At 37.8% G+C, this 14,392-nt stretch overlaps 1 protein-coding gene across 2 annotated transcripts; it reads left to right on the top strand.

Annotated features, from left to right (window-relative positions):
- Nucleotides 1-3,809: 3,809 nt before the first annotated feature.
- tomm34 (translocase of outer mitochondrial membrane 34) lies at nt 3,810-14,167 on the top strand. Of its 2 annotated transcripts, none has more exons than XM_044221603.1 (8): nt 3,810-3,954; nt 6,123-6,272; nt 7,202-7,301; nt 7,888-8,040; nt 8,756-8,928; nt 9,136-9,283; nt 9,918-10,044; nt 11,515-14,167. In XM_044221603.1, exons 2-8 carry the CDS (start codon nt 6,143-6,145, stop codon nt 11,614-11,616), a joined length of 933 nt encoding a protein of 310 aa, XP_044077538.1. In that variant the 5' UTR covers nt 3,810-3,954; nt 6,123-6,142; the 3' UTR covers nt 11,617-14,167. The 2 variants fall into 2 exon arrangements, with proteins under 2 accessions (XP_044077538.1, XP_044077545.1); XM_044221610.1 differs by having other exon boundaries at nt 3,920-4,162.
- Nucleotides 14,168-14,392: the final 225 nt, after the last annotated feature.

The following is a 14,392-nucleotide window of genomic DNA, read 5'->3' as shown; positions in this document are numbered from 1 at the left end:
TTATATAGAGAGCTTATAGAGAGCATCAGCGTAGTGCTGTACGTATAAATGACTTTATATGTACTTTTTCACATTTCACTTTTTATGTCAGTTTTGTACACTGATATTAAAATATGTAAAAAACCGTATTAGCCCACTGTACAATCAGACTGGTGGTGACACCTCAGGTACAAACTCTTATCAGGAAATGTCAAATTGAAAGTTTACATAGCAGAAGAATGCAGCTAAACCTGATACACACACACACAACTGTTTTCTCAGTTCGTGGGTCAGGGTCCAATTTAACCTGCAGTCTTCTAAACTCTTAGCTTTAACTGCACCAAAAATCAATCTGTTATTTCTCTACACATGCTTGTTCCTGCTCCTGGAAGGAAGTGAGGTGGTGTTAAAGTGTCTCCTTGTGGCTAAAAAAAAAGAAAGAAAAAAAAAAGAGACCACATGCTGTGTAAACTGGACTGTATCTTGTCAGTTTTATTTGCACTGTTTTATGTTTTTATTGAATATGTCAGCAATGCGCACAAATAAAATGTTTATTGAAAGTCCTGTGCCCTTTTCTGTCTTTGATAGTGATGCAGTAATCTTTCTGTAATCACAGTACTTTAATTATTAGAAGAAATGCGTTGTTTTGTACAACGTAAGTCTGAGGGGTCAGATGATTAAAGGGATAAGAAAGTGACTTTATAAGAAAGACAAAACTTATTCTGTAACACAATATTATGTCTATCTATACCAACGTTTCTCTAATTTTTGCATTTGTCTTGTAAAATATTAGATACCTTTACCTTGTCAAGCCTCTGTAAATCCTCCACATGAAACAATCCAAGATGGAAAAATAGCTCTTCTGTTTAACAGCTCACAACTCCTGTCCGTGACCTGTGATGAGGGTTCACATAAAGTCCCTGATAGACAAAATAACATCTTTACAGGTATGTTGGCAGCTAATTACACGAGAGGACAGGGCAAGGCAAATAGATTTTTATAGCACCTTTCAAACATAGAGGCAATTCAAAGTGCTTTGCTTGCAGAGTGCTTGCATCAGAGCAATTTTAAAAACACAATGAAGAAAAAGAAAGAAAAACATTAAATAAATGCAGCAAAATAGATAGGAAATTAGCAAGTAGCTAAATCTCGTACAAAGCATCTCTTTTCTTTTTGAGATTAATATATTTTGTACATGGCCCCTGATATAAAATAAATTGAATAAACTAAAACTAAACTAATCAGAAGTTGCCCCAAATTTAATAATGGACATAAAAGTGCAGAAGAGAAATTGATCAAAGTCAGACGAAAACAACAACTGTAGTGATGTTGCTTTGTTCCCAGATCTCAGCAATTTGCGTAGTTGAGTACAATGTTGCCCAAAGCTGAAAAAACAACAGCCAAATTGTAATAAACCAGAAGTGTCCTTCGAAACCTGCAATGTTAACATACCTACATTGGTCACTTAAGTATCAGACAATGGTATCAGTGGTATTTGCTTAAATAAATATATATATATAAGGTCTGAGTTAGAGACCAACTGACACTGAATGGTTGAGGCTGATACTGATAACTATTATAGATTGTCTTCAGGATCTTTAGCATTAACAAGTGACGATCCTTCCGATTTGCTTACCAAAGATATGCAGTGGAAGCAGGGTATTTTGCACTCTTCACAAATATCTCAATTCTGATGCTGCACCGCATCAGAATTATATAGAGAGCTTATAGAGAGCATCAGCGTAGTGCTGTACGTATAAATGACTTTATATGTACTTTTTCACATTTCACTTTTTATGTCAGTTTTGTACACTGATATTAAAATATGTAAAAAACCGTATTAGCCCACTGTACAATCAGACTGGTGGTGACACCTCAGGTACAAACTCTTATCAGGAAATGTCAAATTGAAAGTTTACATAGCAGAAGAATGCAGCTAAACCTGATACACCCACAACTGTTTTCTCAGTTCGTGGGTCAGGGTCCAATTTAACCTGCAGTCTTCTAAACTCTTAGCTTTAACTGCACCAAAAAATCAATCTGTTATTTCTCTACACATGCTTGTTCCTGCTCCTGGAAGGAAGTGAGGTGGTGTTAAAGTGTCTCCTTGTGGCTAAAAAAAAAAAAAAGAGACCACATGCTGTGTAAACTGGACTGTATCTTGTCAGTTTTATTTGCACTGTTTTATGTTTTTATTGAATATGTCAGCAATGCGCACAAATAAAATGTTTATTGAAAGTCCTGTGCCCTTTTCTGTCTTTGATAGTGATGCAGTAATCTTTCTGTAATCACAGTACTTTAATTATTAGAAGAAATGCGTTGTTTTGTACAACGTAAGTCTGAGGGGTCAGATGATTAAAGGGATAAGAAAGTGACTTTATAAGAAAGACAAAACTTATTCTGTAACACAATATTATGTCTATCTATACCAACGTTTCTCTAATTTTTGCATTTGTCTTGTAAAATATTAGATACCTTTACCTTGTCAAGCCTCTGTAAATCCTCCACATGAAACAATCCAAGATGGAAAAATAGCTCTTCTGTTTAACAGCTCACAACTCCTGTCCGTGACCTGTGATGAGGGTTCACATAAAGTCCCTGATAGACAAAATAACATCTTTACAGGTATGTTGGCAGCTAATTACACGAGAGGACAGGGCAAGGCAAATAGATTTTTATAGCACCTTTCAAACATAGAGGCAATTCAAAGTGCTTTGCTTGCAGAGTGCTTGCATCAGAGCAACATTTCAAAAACACAATGAAGAAAAAGAAAGAAAAACATTAAATAAATGCAGCAAAATAGATAGGAAATTAGCAAGTAGCTAAATCTCGTACAAAGCATCTCTTTTCTTTTTGAGATTAATATATTTTGTACATGGCCCCTGATATAAAATAAATTGAATAAACTAAAACTAAACTAATCAGAAGTTGCCCCAAATTTAATAATGGACATAAAAGTGCAGAAGAGAAATTGATCAAAGTCAGACGAAAACAACAGTTCTTGCTTTAGATTTGAAAGAACAAACTATAACAACACGAGATTTCCTTCTGAACATTTGCTGTCCCTCACTTCTTTAAAATAGAAACCAAACTGCTGCTCTCTGTCCAATGATGAGTTCATAGCTATGGGAAACATGGTAGAAACGAGTTTTCACCTCGAAAATAAAACAGGCAACCCCTAACTAAACAAAGTACTGTATACAGGCTCATCTCTGTGTTCAACCGCTGAATACTGCTCGATGATGGACCCATTACTTCTTCCAGTATTGTGGATTTTTTTTAAAAGCAATTATAAATGTAACCCTTTATTATTAGCTCTTTCCACTGCTGGACTGTAGCTTAATACATTTACTCAACTACTGCACTTAAGCAAGGGTACCTAAGTATTTGCATTTTATGCTACTTCATATCTGCTCCACCATATTTCAGTGGGAAATAACATACTTTTTACTCCACTACATTTATCTGACAGCTATACATGCTTTACAACACACAGTATGATGCACTGCTATCAGTTAAACTGCGAAATAGTATCTAAAGTAATAATTTACATGCTGCATGATAATTTACTAATATAATAAATAGTCGTATAAAATTGACAGGGGTGATTTTGCTGTATAATGACACCTACTTTTATTTTTGATATTTTAAGTACATTTTTATAATAATGGCTTATTTTTTGTACTTTTACTTAAGTAACATTTTCAGTGCAGGACTTCTGCTTGTAATGGAGTATTTTTTGCATTGTATTATTGCTACCTCAACTTAAGTACAGGATTTGAATAGCTCCTTCACCACCGACTCTTGCTGTCGTCTCTCAACAAATGGGTCATCCGATTTGGCCACTAGATGGTGCACTACGACCTTCCAAAGTCCTACAATTTCCAAAGGACTTGAACGCAGCGTGGAAAACGAAGCGAAACCAATACTATAGCCTCCCCAACAAGCAAACTGAGAAGTTACTAGAGCCAGCCGGTAAGTTCCTTACCTAATTTTCTATATAAACCCCCGCACGGGCACAGGAAAGTCGCGTGAGTCTGAACTACCAGGAGAAAATAAGTACACGGTATTAATAACGTACACTAGGGGTACAGACAGTTTCGGGTGCCGGTAACGTTAGCCGTTCAGACCAAGTCATTTGTGTTGGGAAGAGGACTTCCTTGCTGCGTTGCTATCTCAGCCGGTAAGAAGTGTGAGCTTCCTAACATTAGCATAGCTAGCAGTGGTAGTGTGGTTAGCTTGCTAGGTTAGCTATCTTAAAACACCATTCGAATGCCACTTGAATTAGCATAACTTAGCTAGCGAGCTAACTTAGCAGTTAACCAACAAAAGAGTGCAAGTGACGCTAGTTAAAACAAACAAAAGACAACTCGGGAACATAGCCCAGGTGTGCCACCTTTTTATTGTAAACTTTTAGTGTTAGTTTCGACAAACTGACAAAAAGATAATCTGCTAGCTAGAGCAAATATTAGCAGCTAGGTTAACTTAACTAAGAATCAGGCGACTACTCAACTAGTTAGTTAATCTAACATATTTAGGATAAACTGGCATGTCGGTACTGTATGTAGGTAAACTAGGGTTAAATTAATTCAAAACAAATTCTGGTATATTATGCTGGTAGACATCATTATTAAGTCTCTATTTTATACTGACAGTGTAGCGAGTTTATTGGGGCCACCTAGCCAAAACTAATGCACTTTAATACAACAGCCTAGCAAGAAACTCTACCTTTTTATGAATTCAGTTTTTATTGAAACTGTTTTAGAGAGGTGTTGATTCAACCACAGCATTTATATTATGGATGTTAACTTATACTAAATATTAGAAACATCCCTCAGTAACATAACGCAATGAGAGGTAGTAGCACAGACTACAGCATTCAAAATAAGCATGAAGGTGAAATTAACGCCTCTCAAAAATTACCTAATAAACTGAATGTGTAATGTTAGCTGCAGATTTTATCAGGAATCCAGGTTTTTCTCAACCACCATTTCTTGTCTTAATGTCTATTAAGGCACAGCTCAGAAAGTCAGAATGACTTGCAGTTTCCATGTTGAGATGTCCTTACAGTATGATCCCAAGCAGTTTAAACTGTGTGAGCAGGTATGAGTTCAGTGTGTAGCTCAAGAGCACACATTGCATTTGATGGACACAACATTTGTCATAAAACCTGTGGCCTATTAGTAACATGACAGCTAATGTACCTTGCCCCCTCATAAAGCACGCTGGGTGTTGTGGTTAGACGTGTGTTTAGATCTGACACATGAATATGTTTTTTAGATTTTTTTTTTTTTTAACATAAACAGGTCATTTATTGCACACAGGTTTTGATGCGTCCATACACTTTAGATGTTTTAAGATTTGTCTGAAGTTTTCTAAGGATGTACAGATCCCATCCACTGGATCAGATCAAATATAGTAAAATTTGCATAAACCTTAAAAGAATGTATGAACATCTCCACCTATAGTAAATAAGTTATGTGAAATTACAGTCTTATATTACCTTACATAAGTATGATCCGAATGAGTTACACATTGTGAGGTAGCGGTATGCAGATTTAAAATATGGGAAGAGGAAAGCACCAGTGTCGTACGTGTACTTGGTATTGGCAGATATTCAAGTACAGATACAACACCGAATCAGTCCAAATCGTGTCAGGAGACACGTTTTTTCAGCTCTTACCTGACTGACATGACTGATAAATTCTTCCCAGCACAGTTCGGTTTCGTGAGTGCAAAGGTGTATGGAAGTGTATGGAGGATATCAAATTCTTAACTCATATTCAGAATTTGGTGTCATGGATAACAAGTCGTTTTCAACCAATGAGACTGAGTAAACTAAGTACTTAAACAATAGTAAACATTGATACATGTTGTTTAGTGCAATAACAGTTCACTTACAGTGAAAAGATGCACGTGAGCAGTGAAGTGAATACTTTGAAAGCAGTATATACAGAATGGGAGGTGTGTTTGTAATATGTTCAGTCACTCTATATGGAGGCAGTATGGCATATGTCATGTCTTTAGTTTAGAGGAGCTATATTAAGTTTCCTCTGGTAAATGTCTGTCAAATGATCACAGTGCCAAATGCATCCAAAGATTATTTTCATGCACAGATGGTAACCAATGTTGCATCTTTTCAGATAACTGTTAAAAAGAAGCGATGCCTCAGAAACAGAAGTCCAAGTCCTGGACGGAGTTGAAACAAACTGGAAATGAATGTTTCAAGAAGGGCCAGTATGGAGAGGCCACCAATCTTTACAGCCAGGCAATCAAAGAGCTGGAGAAGTCCGGTAAGTGTTACTTAAATATTATCTGTGGATACATACAGTGCACTTTGACAAATAATGACTACACACACAACCATGTTTGTTTACAATGGAAGCAGCACATGAATCTTATCATACAGTATATCAAGCGTTCTGTAATTTTGATATCCATCTGGAGGGTGATGTAGTTTGCAGAAGAAGGGGGTAGACATAACACATGTACAGTAGGTGCAAGGCTATTGAACAGTGATACAAGTGAAACAGTCTGCATGCTAATTTCAATTTACACATTTATTTAAATAGACAATATTTCTATCCCAGTCAGATCTTTGTCAGGTGGAAATGTTTTTAAAAAACGGTTACCACAACAATATGTATGCCAGTACGTTTTAGGCTCAGTGGATACCCACTCGAGCAAATCGTAACTTCAGTAGTAGATGGTGCGTTTATATCAAAAATATTAGAACAAAGGAAATAGTATATAAAACATAGAACAGACGGCTACATGAAAGGAAAGATTAAAATATTGAACTAAACCACAAGAATACATATAGTTACACATGACAAAATCCCACACATATCCATCACATTTTGTTTAAAACATTTGTGTTTTGCATACTGTTTACTTTTGTACTAGTATTTTTTCAGGATCTCTGTAGTAGTCTGCATCTTCATCAACTGTTGAAGATGTTGTCAAAATGTAACGTTTCTTCAAAACTGTTTTTTGAATAATTTGAAGGGTCAGTTCACCCAAACAAACCCTCAAAAACATTTCTCATTAACCACTTATCCACTTCATAGCTTTCTTTTATTATAATGACTGTCCATCTTGTCATTTGGCCATCTTTCTTTTTATGCATCTTCTAAATGGACATAGTTGAATGATTTTTGACTGCGACTACATTACCAGTTTGGTGAAATGCTCCTCTTAAAGAGTCTTATTTCCTCTCTAGGTAAAAAGAACCCAGAGGATATGGGAATTTTGTACTCAAACCGTGCAGCCAGCTACCTGAAAGATGGCAACTGTGGGGAATGTGTGAAAGACTGCAATATGTAAGTGTTTTTATTTGTATTATATTTTTTATCCATCTTACTCGTTTACCATTTTACGCCATGTTATTTGTCTGCGATTCTGTGCAGTTGTCTTCATTTTTGTTTTGTTGTTTGGTGTTCAAATATCACTTTGTTGTAGTTAGCTATACCACATTATTACTTTTTCATCTTTCAGGGTTTTTGCTCTTGACACTTGGCTTTTATGTTCTAATATAGCTCAGATTTCCTAAGAAGCTAAACCTATAAAAGAGCCAGACTTTTAGAAAGAGAGCCCAGTTTGACACGCATACACACACTAGACGTCACTAGAAATGTGTGTATATGTGTGTCGGTCTGTTTTAATTATTAAAGTGATTATCAATCATGAACATGTTTAGTGTAGTTAAATAGAGTAAGGATGTTTTTCCCCAAATGGTTGAAAATTAATTATTTTAGGCGTTGATAGTCTCTTGCAGCTTTGACTCTTGACCTCGTTACAATTGGAAATCAGGCCTATTCTGCCTATTCTTGCTTATTGTATCTTGTTCATCTGGATGAGATTGTTCACCAAATGTCTAACTTGTAAACTGTACATATTTTCTCTCAGGTCTCTGGAGTTGTTCCCCTTCAATGTGAAGTCCCTGCTTCGTCGTGCTGCTGCCTACGAAGCTCTGGAGCGTTACAGGCAGGCTTACGTAGACTACAAGACTGCTCTGCAGATCGACTGCAACATAGCAGCCGCTCACGACGGCACCAACAGGTAACTGGGCTGTAGACTGGCCGCGTGCTGATAGCATGTTCATGTCAAATATCAGAAGAGGCAAGGGGACCCAGAGTTTTCAGATTTATCCACCATGAGGAGTATTTAAAAAAAGATAGACATATTGTATCCGTCATATGTACAGTATTTTCTTACTTCATCTGTGTCAGGTATTTTTCCCCTCTTTAAGCCAGAATCATGAAACCAAGAGTTGAGATTCACAGTGCCAAAACGAACATGTATCGAGAGCTATAACTTTGACAAAGTTGGGCTTCCTGCTCACACAGAGTGCTGTTAAGGTGGTCAGTTTTTCATCTCGCTTGTGAGACTGTGTGGCTGAGTTTAAACAGTGAAAAACTGGTCTCATTCATTTACTTAAGATTTTTCATTACAGGTCAATAAACAGAATAAATTGTTGAAAATTAAAGTTTGAGTCGTGTTCACACCCAAGTGTGCACTAGCAAATCTGTATTTCTGGTTGTTTCTATCAACCTCTTGGCTAGCTGTTCTTGGAGTTAACAGTCTGACTAGAAATATTTATGACTCCAACAACAGATGCATTGATTATCCTTCAAACTGTTTCTGATGGTGAAAGCACACAGGATGTCGTATCTTTCCCGGCATCTTTCAGTGCACTTAAAGGACTAAACAAAGAGTTTCAGTTTCCAATGTTTTTCCTTTTCACTGTGTTTTTTTTTTTTTAATTGTTTCTCAGGATGACTAAGGCGCTCACAGAGGCAGACGGTCTCTCATGGAGAGAGAAGCTTCCTCCCATCCCCACCGTTCCTCTGTCTGTTAGAGAGAAACTAGCCCAGAAAACTACAGCTAATGCTGCACAACCAAACCCTACACCGAAACAGAATGGCACCAGACAGACAAACAAACCTAGTAAGAAGATTTATGTTTTCTGTTGTGTTCCTTACTCAGAATGTAATTGTAATCATTCAAATGACTGGATTTGTCATTTTTATTTAGCTAAAAAAAATACCTAATTTGTATCAGCTAATTTATTTTGGTGATAACCAGTTTGAAAGTGACATCTCTTCACATATTAAAGACTCATAATGACCCATCACATTCTTCTCCTCTCATCAGCTCCCAGTGATAAAGACATAAAGAAAGGCCAAGTCCTGAAAGAAGAAGGCAATGCATTGGTGAAGAAAGGAGAGCACAAGAAGGCCATAGACAAGTACAGCCAGAGCCTCAAACTCAACCCCACTGAGGTCACAACCTTCACCAACCGGTGGGTCAGATCTTCATCCATATTTTTATCCCTTTGATGGCCTATAGAACAGTGGTTAAGCTGTGGACTGGAAGTATGTGTGAGGTGTCCTTTTTTAATATTTTAACAAAAACCTGCCAGCTAATCAGAATTTTCTGTGGAGGTAAAGTCATTAGATTTTTAAAAATTGCAATCATTAAACTGTAATAAAAAAAAGAGAGAAAAAAAAGTGAATTATTGGAAATAGAAAAGGTGAAATTACCAATTAAGTCCAGAAAATAAATATTCAGTGTTTTGTTTTCAGGGTAGAAATTCTGTGAAACAAATCCAATTTTGTATTCATCCATATGTGAGTGTAATTTGATCAGAAATTATTTATGTATGTAATGAATCAGTTCAGATTAAAAGCTTCCCGTAAGCGACCATTTATAGAGGATCATATCATATATCATAGCAACACTATTGACAGCCAATGAGGTATTAAATAAAAATATTTTTACATTGTTATAGCTTTAATACTGATTTAGATTCACAATCATTTTGTGTATTAAGAGAGTTAACAGTTAAAACAGACCAGTAGATTTTTTTGTTCTAGAAATTCCTTCATATAAGCTCTCTGATGTTTGATTATGGTTTTCTTTGTGTGGGTGATCAGGGCACTGTGTTACCTGTCAGTGAAGCAGTACAGAGACGCTGTCAGAGACTGTGACGAGGCTCTAATGATTGACAGCGGCAACATCAAGGCTCTCTACAGGAGGGCTCAGGCTCACAAGGAGCTCAAGGTGAGAGCCTTAATCTTCGTCACTGTGCTTCAGTTTCCCACACAGAGCAATCAGACGATAGTTTCAGGGCGGGTGACAATATGAAAGCATTTCCTGCCTTGATAATTGCTGATGTTTCCCCTGGCAGCGTCTTCTCATCAGTATCCACACACAGAGAGGACACAGTTAGCTCGGCACTCACAGTTCCGTACAGTGCAACTGTTGACTGTGTGTTTGGAGGTTTGAGTTGTGTGAAAACATACATCTTTATCTGCAAATCTTACCTGGATCAGAAAGAGTATGTTAATAAAGTCTTGCCTTCATGAAGGTTATATTGTTCAGCTTTTGCTGATAGTGTTTCAAGTGTTGATTCAACTTTATGATCATTTTGGAGGCTGTAGTTGGTGGTGCTGTTGAATTGTATTGCGTAATATTGATAGGTGTGTGTAATATTTTGTCTATGAGCCGGTTTTGTTCCGTCCTCCAAGCCGCTTCATATCCCACCAGGAGCGTTTCAGAAGCAGAGTGGTTTGCCTGTCCGATGTTGTTGATTTGGTCTTTTTTCCTTGACTTTCGTGCTTCTACTGTGGGTAAAGTAGGCTACGTAGTTAAATGGTTTCCATTTTTGTCTGTTTTAGTTGTTTTTTTGTCGATATACGACCAAGAATCTGCACAGGGTGTTTTATTTTGAAAATTGACCAGATTCTCTATGCCATTTGTGTCTGACTTCCTGCCCGGTTCATCTGCTCTGTGTAGCTTGACTTGGCTTCCGTCAAAAATAGACTCGCGGAGCAGAGCGGAGAGCCGCTTCTGGGACGCGCTGTGGCGCATCTGGTGGGATCACAAGCATTGTCTAGAATGGCTGCGATCAGCTCCGGCGGTCGCGCCGCAGTCAGAATGCATCGCAGCTGTGCCCAGTGGGATCCAGGCTTCAAGTAAAACCCATCCAGCAACATCATTTTCCTTAACCTGGGTCACACCTTGTTTTCCACAAGTCTACTAGCTCTGCATACTGAGGTCTGATCACAATGCTGGCAGAAATGAGGTTGAGAAAAGAACGCTTATTAATACCAGGTTTTAAATGGGATCAGTATTTTGCCTAGCATTTGTTTTAATATGAATATGTTTTGGATCAGTTTGCAACATTTGTCGGGCTGAGAGATTTTACTCCAGTTTGGTGGATGTGTCTGGGATGAAAACTGTTCACCACAGTGAAAACTGAGCAGTTAAATATAGAAGTGCTACTATCTTTTCAAAGAGCCATCAGTGCACTAAGGAGTTGATTTTCCAACATTATTCATAAATGTAAGCCTTTTTATTTTCTCTGAGAACAAATCATATAGAACAACCCTGATCCACCTGTTTGTTCAGTAACATCATTCCACGAGAGATTTAGTACAGAAGAATCTCAACAATTTACTAATCGTCACATTCTGTGGTCACTCTTAAACCTTTAGTTTTTAACTCTAAATTCGTGTTTCATTCCTGCAGGACATCAAAGCCTGTGTGGGCGACCTGAACAACCTGCTCAAAGTGGAACCAAATAACTCTGCTGCCCTGAAGATGCTGCAGGAGGTGCAGAAGAAGAAGTGACGACACATAAGGGACTCTTGAGACGGTGGTAAGGATCTGTCACTGCACTGCGTACAGCAAGGAGAAGAAGACGAGTAACTGATGTTTTTATAAAGAGTCGGGCGACGGAAAACAGCCGAGCAGTGACATAATTCAACCGCTTTAAGACTGGGCCTGTGTTTCCCAAAAGCTCCCTCACGCTGAACACATGTTTGATCTGTTCACTCTCACTGAACAAACATGAGCTTGGTCTCGAGATGCTTCTGGAAAACGCAGCTCTGATTGGTGAGAACTGAGGGTGTATCAGGAAGATGAGGCGCTGCCATTTTCAGCTTTGGAAATGTTTGTATTTCACCAGTTTTAGTGTCACTGTCAGTTTCAAGTCACTGTGTATTTATGGTTATTTATAAGAGCTGAAATTATTGACACGTACATCATAATTCTAACTGCCAATAAGCCTTTACCATCACCATCACCATTTGTAAAAGTGAAGTTCAGCAGGTAATCGGCCATCATGTGGTGCCTCCTGCTGGACGCCAAAACTTAAATTTGTAAGAGCATGGAAGTTCATTCTTGACCTTGACATTAGTCATGGCCATGTATGACAAGTTAATCTCAACTCTTCATCATTGGATGGAACATTCACATCCAACACCAAAGATCATCTTTGAAAAGAGGTTGTCACATGACTGACACTTAGGTCACGTGAGCCAGTTCCGTTTGCTGATGAAGTTTGAGGCGTCAAAATGTTCTGACAGGCATCAGAAAGTTTCCATTAACTGAGAAAAGGTTTTGATCAAGAATGCAGAGGAAATCATTTGCAGCTGGTTAGATTCCAGGTAGGAGTGGGTGATATGGATAAAACCATCTACATAGTATATTATGGTATACAGAATTTTATAATATATATAATGATACAGTAAGATTCCTAGAAAATCAATTAATAATGGCCCTAATACAACTAGATATCAAAGGGTATCTACCACAGTAGAGCAAAATCTCTAACGGTTGACAACTTTACATCATCTCGCAGTATATACCGTCATATTTAGCAACCCAAATTCTCGCAATACTCCTAATAAGAGCTGCAGCTAGTAATTATTTTCATTTTTGATTGCTGTGCTAATTATTTTCTTAATTAGCTAATCATTTGTTCTATAAAATGTCAGAAAACTGTGAAAAAATGCCCATCACAATATCCTGGAAAAACAAGGTAACATTTTCAAACAGTCCAAAACCCAAAGATATCAATTTTATTATCACATAGAACAAAGAAAAGCAGGGCATCCTCACATTTGAGAAGCTGGGACCAGAGAATGCTGGAGATTTTTGCTTGAAAAATGACTTAATTAACTGAATATCAAAATAGTCGATACATTTTTACATCCTACTCTACTGTTTAAAATTTAAAGTCCATATTGAAGCGCACTTTGCCGGGGTAAATCAGGCAACACACCTTTCTAAACACTGGTGATTGTAAAGGTTTATTAAACAGCCATTTTTCACATAATGTTTTACACTCAGGTAGTTTACTTAGGTATCCTATATTTGGTTTTCTGAGGCTTTGAGTATGTGTGAACATCTGCCTTTCTCAATGGATTGATATTTATTATATTCATGCCGTGTTCATGTCATATGGGATGGGTGGTAGAAATTAGAGTTGGTCGTGTTAGGGTTAAAAATGCTGTGGCAATATAGCACGATATACCTTCAATTTGGGCTTAATTAGCTTGAACGGCAGACTTAAGCTGACACGAGGCATCAATATTTTCTTGCCTTTTCATGCACTTCTGGAGTTTACCAGTTGTAATGACGACTTGGATCCTGACGTGAACCCTATTTACAAGTCAAACAGACAACTCCGATATGACGTGAACGTGGCATCAGTCTCGTGTCATTTGCCTATTTTGTTTTGAAGCTTCGCCCACCAAACATGTATATTGATGACGTTTGGTCACAACAGCACCATTCTCAAATCCAGAGCCTAAGATACAACATGACGTGTTCTTACCTTCTTTCCTGCCTCGGTTTCAGACGTCTGAAATACATCAGTCACTTGACTGACAGTTATATTTGCATTTGTTTACTACTTTTAGGATCAGAGCATCAGTTTGTTCCCTTTCTGTTTGAAAGACAAATATGTGAACCAAGTGAAACTATCCTCAAACGGGTCATCATATACAAAGTACTGTCTCAAGCTGTGATCAGTCCATTTTATCGTATTATTGTTAAACAAGTAAAATCTCATCGTTGATCCTGCTGTAGCCTGGCAATCTCCATCTTGCCTGAAGTGCCTGTCTTCATCCTCTGTGCTGCTCTGGATTACTTTCTGCTGAACAGCTACAATGTAAAACAAACAAATCGCACCTCCCGTTACGTGTAGCATACAAGGAAAGTTTGCGAAACACATCTGTGCTTGTTCATGTGTGCACAGAGTCGAGCCAAGAAGCTGCACAGTGCGACCACAGCCTGACACTCTTGGAAACAGATCTTTTGTTTTATCACAATTCTGCTGTTTGTCAACCTGCTTCTGTTTTAACTGCAAATAAACGTGAGAAATAAAAGACCTAGATTAACAGTGTCTATTCTACATCTTTAAAGCTAAAGTTCTACGTTTTTGGGAAATCCGCTTATTCACTTTCTGGCGGCAAGATCGATACCACTATCCTGTCTGTTAGGTTAATATGACGCCACAGCCAGAAACTAGTTAGCTTAGCATAAAGACTGGAAAAATGCGGAAACAGCTAGCCCGGTTCTGTCCAAAGGGAACTATGTCTGACTACCAGCACCTCTAAAG

The sequence above is a fragment of the Siniperca chuatsi genome, linkage group LG2, assembly GCF_020085105.1.
Source record: "Siniperca chuatsi isolate FFG_IHB_CAS linkage group LG2, ASM2008510v1, whole genome shotgun sequence".
Lineage (NCBI taxonomy): Eukaryota > Metazoa > Chordata > Actinopteri > Centrarchiformes > Sinipercidae > Siniperca > Siniperca chuatsi.
The sequence above is the reverse complement of the archived record's forward strand: the minus strand, read 5'-3'. Positions and strand labels throughout refer to the sequence as shown.

Coding starts and splice junctions, on each gene's coding strand:
- tomm34 (XM_044221603.1), top strand. CDS start 6,143: ATGCCTCAGAAACAGAAGTCCAAGTCCTGGACGGAGTTGAAACAAACT. Junction 6,273..7,201: donor CAAAGAGCTGGAGAAGTCCG/GTAAGTGTTACT, acceptor TTTCCTCTCTAG/GTAAAAAGAACCCAGAGGAT. Junction 9,284..9,917: donor GTCACAACCTTCACCAACCG/GTGGGTCAGATC, acceptor GTGGGTGATCAG/GGCACTGTGTTACCTGTCAG.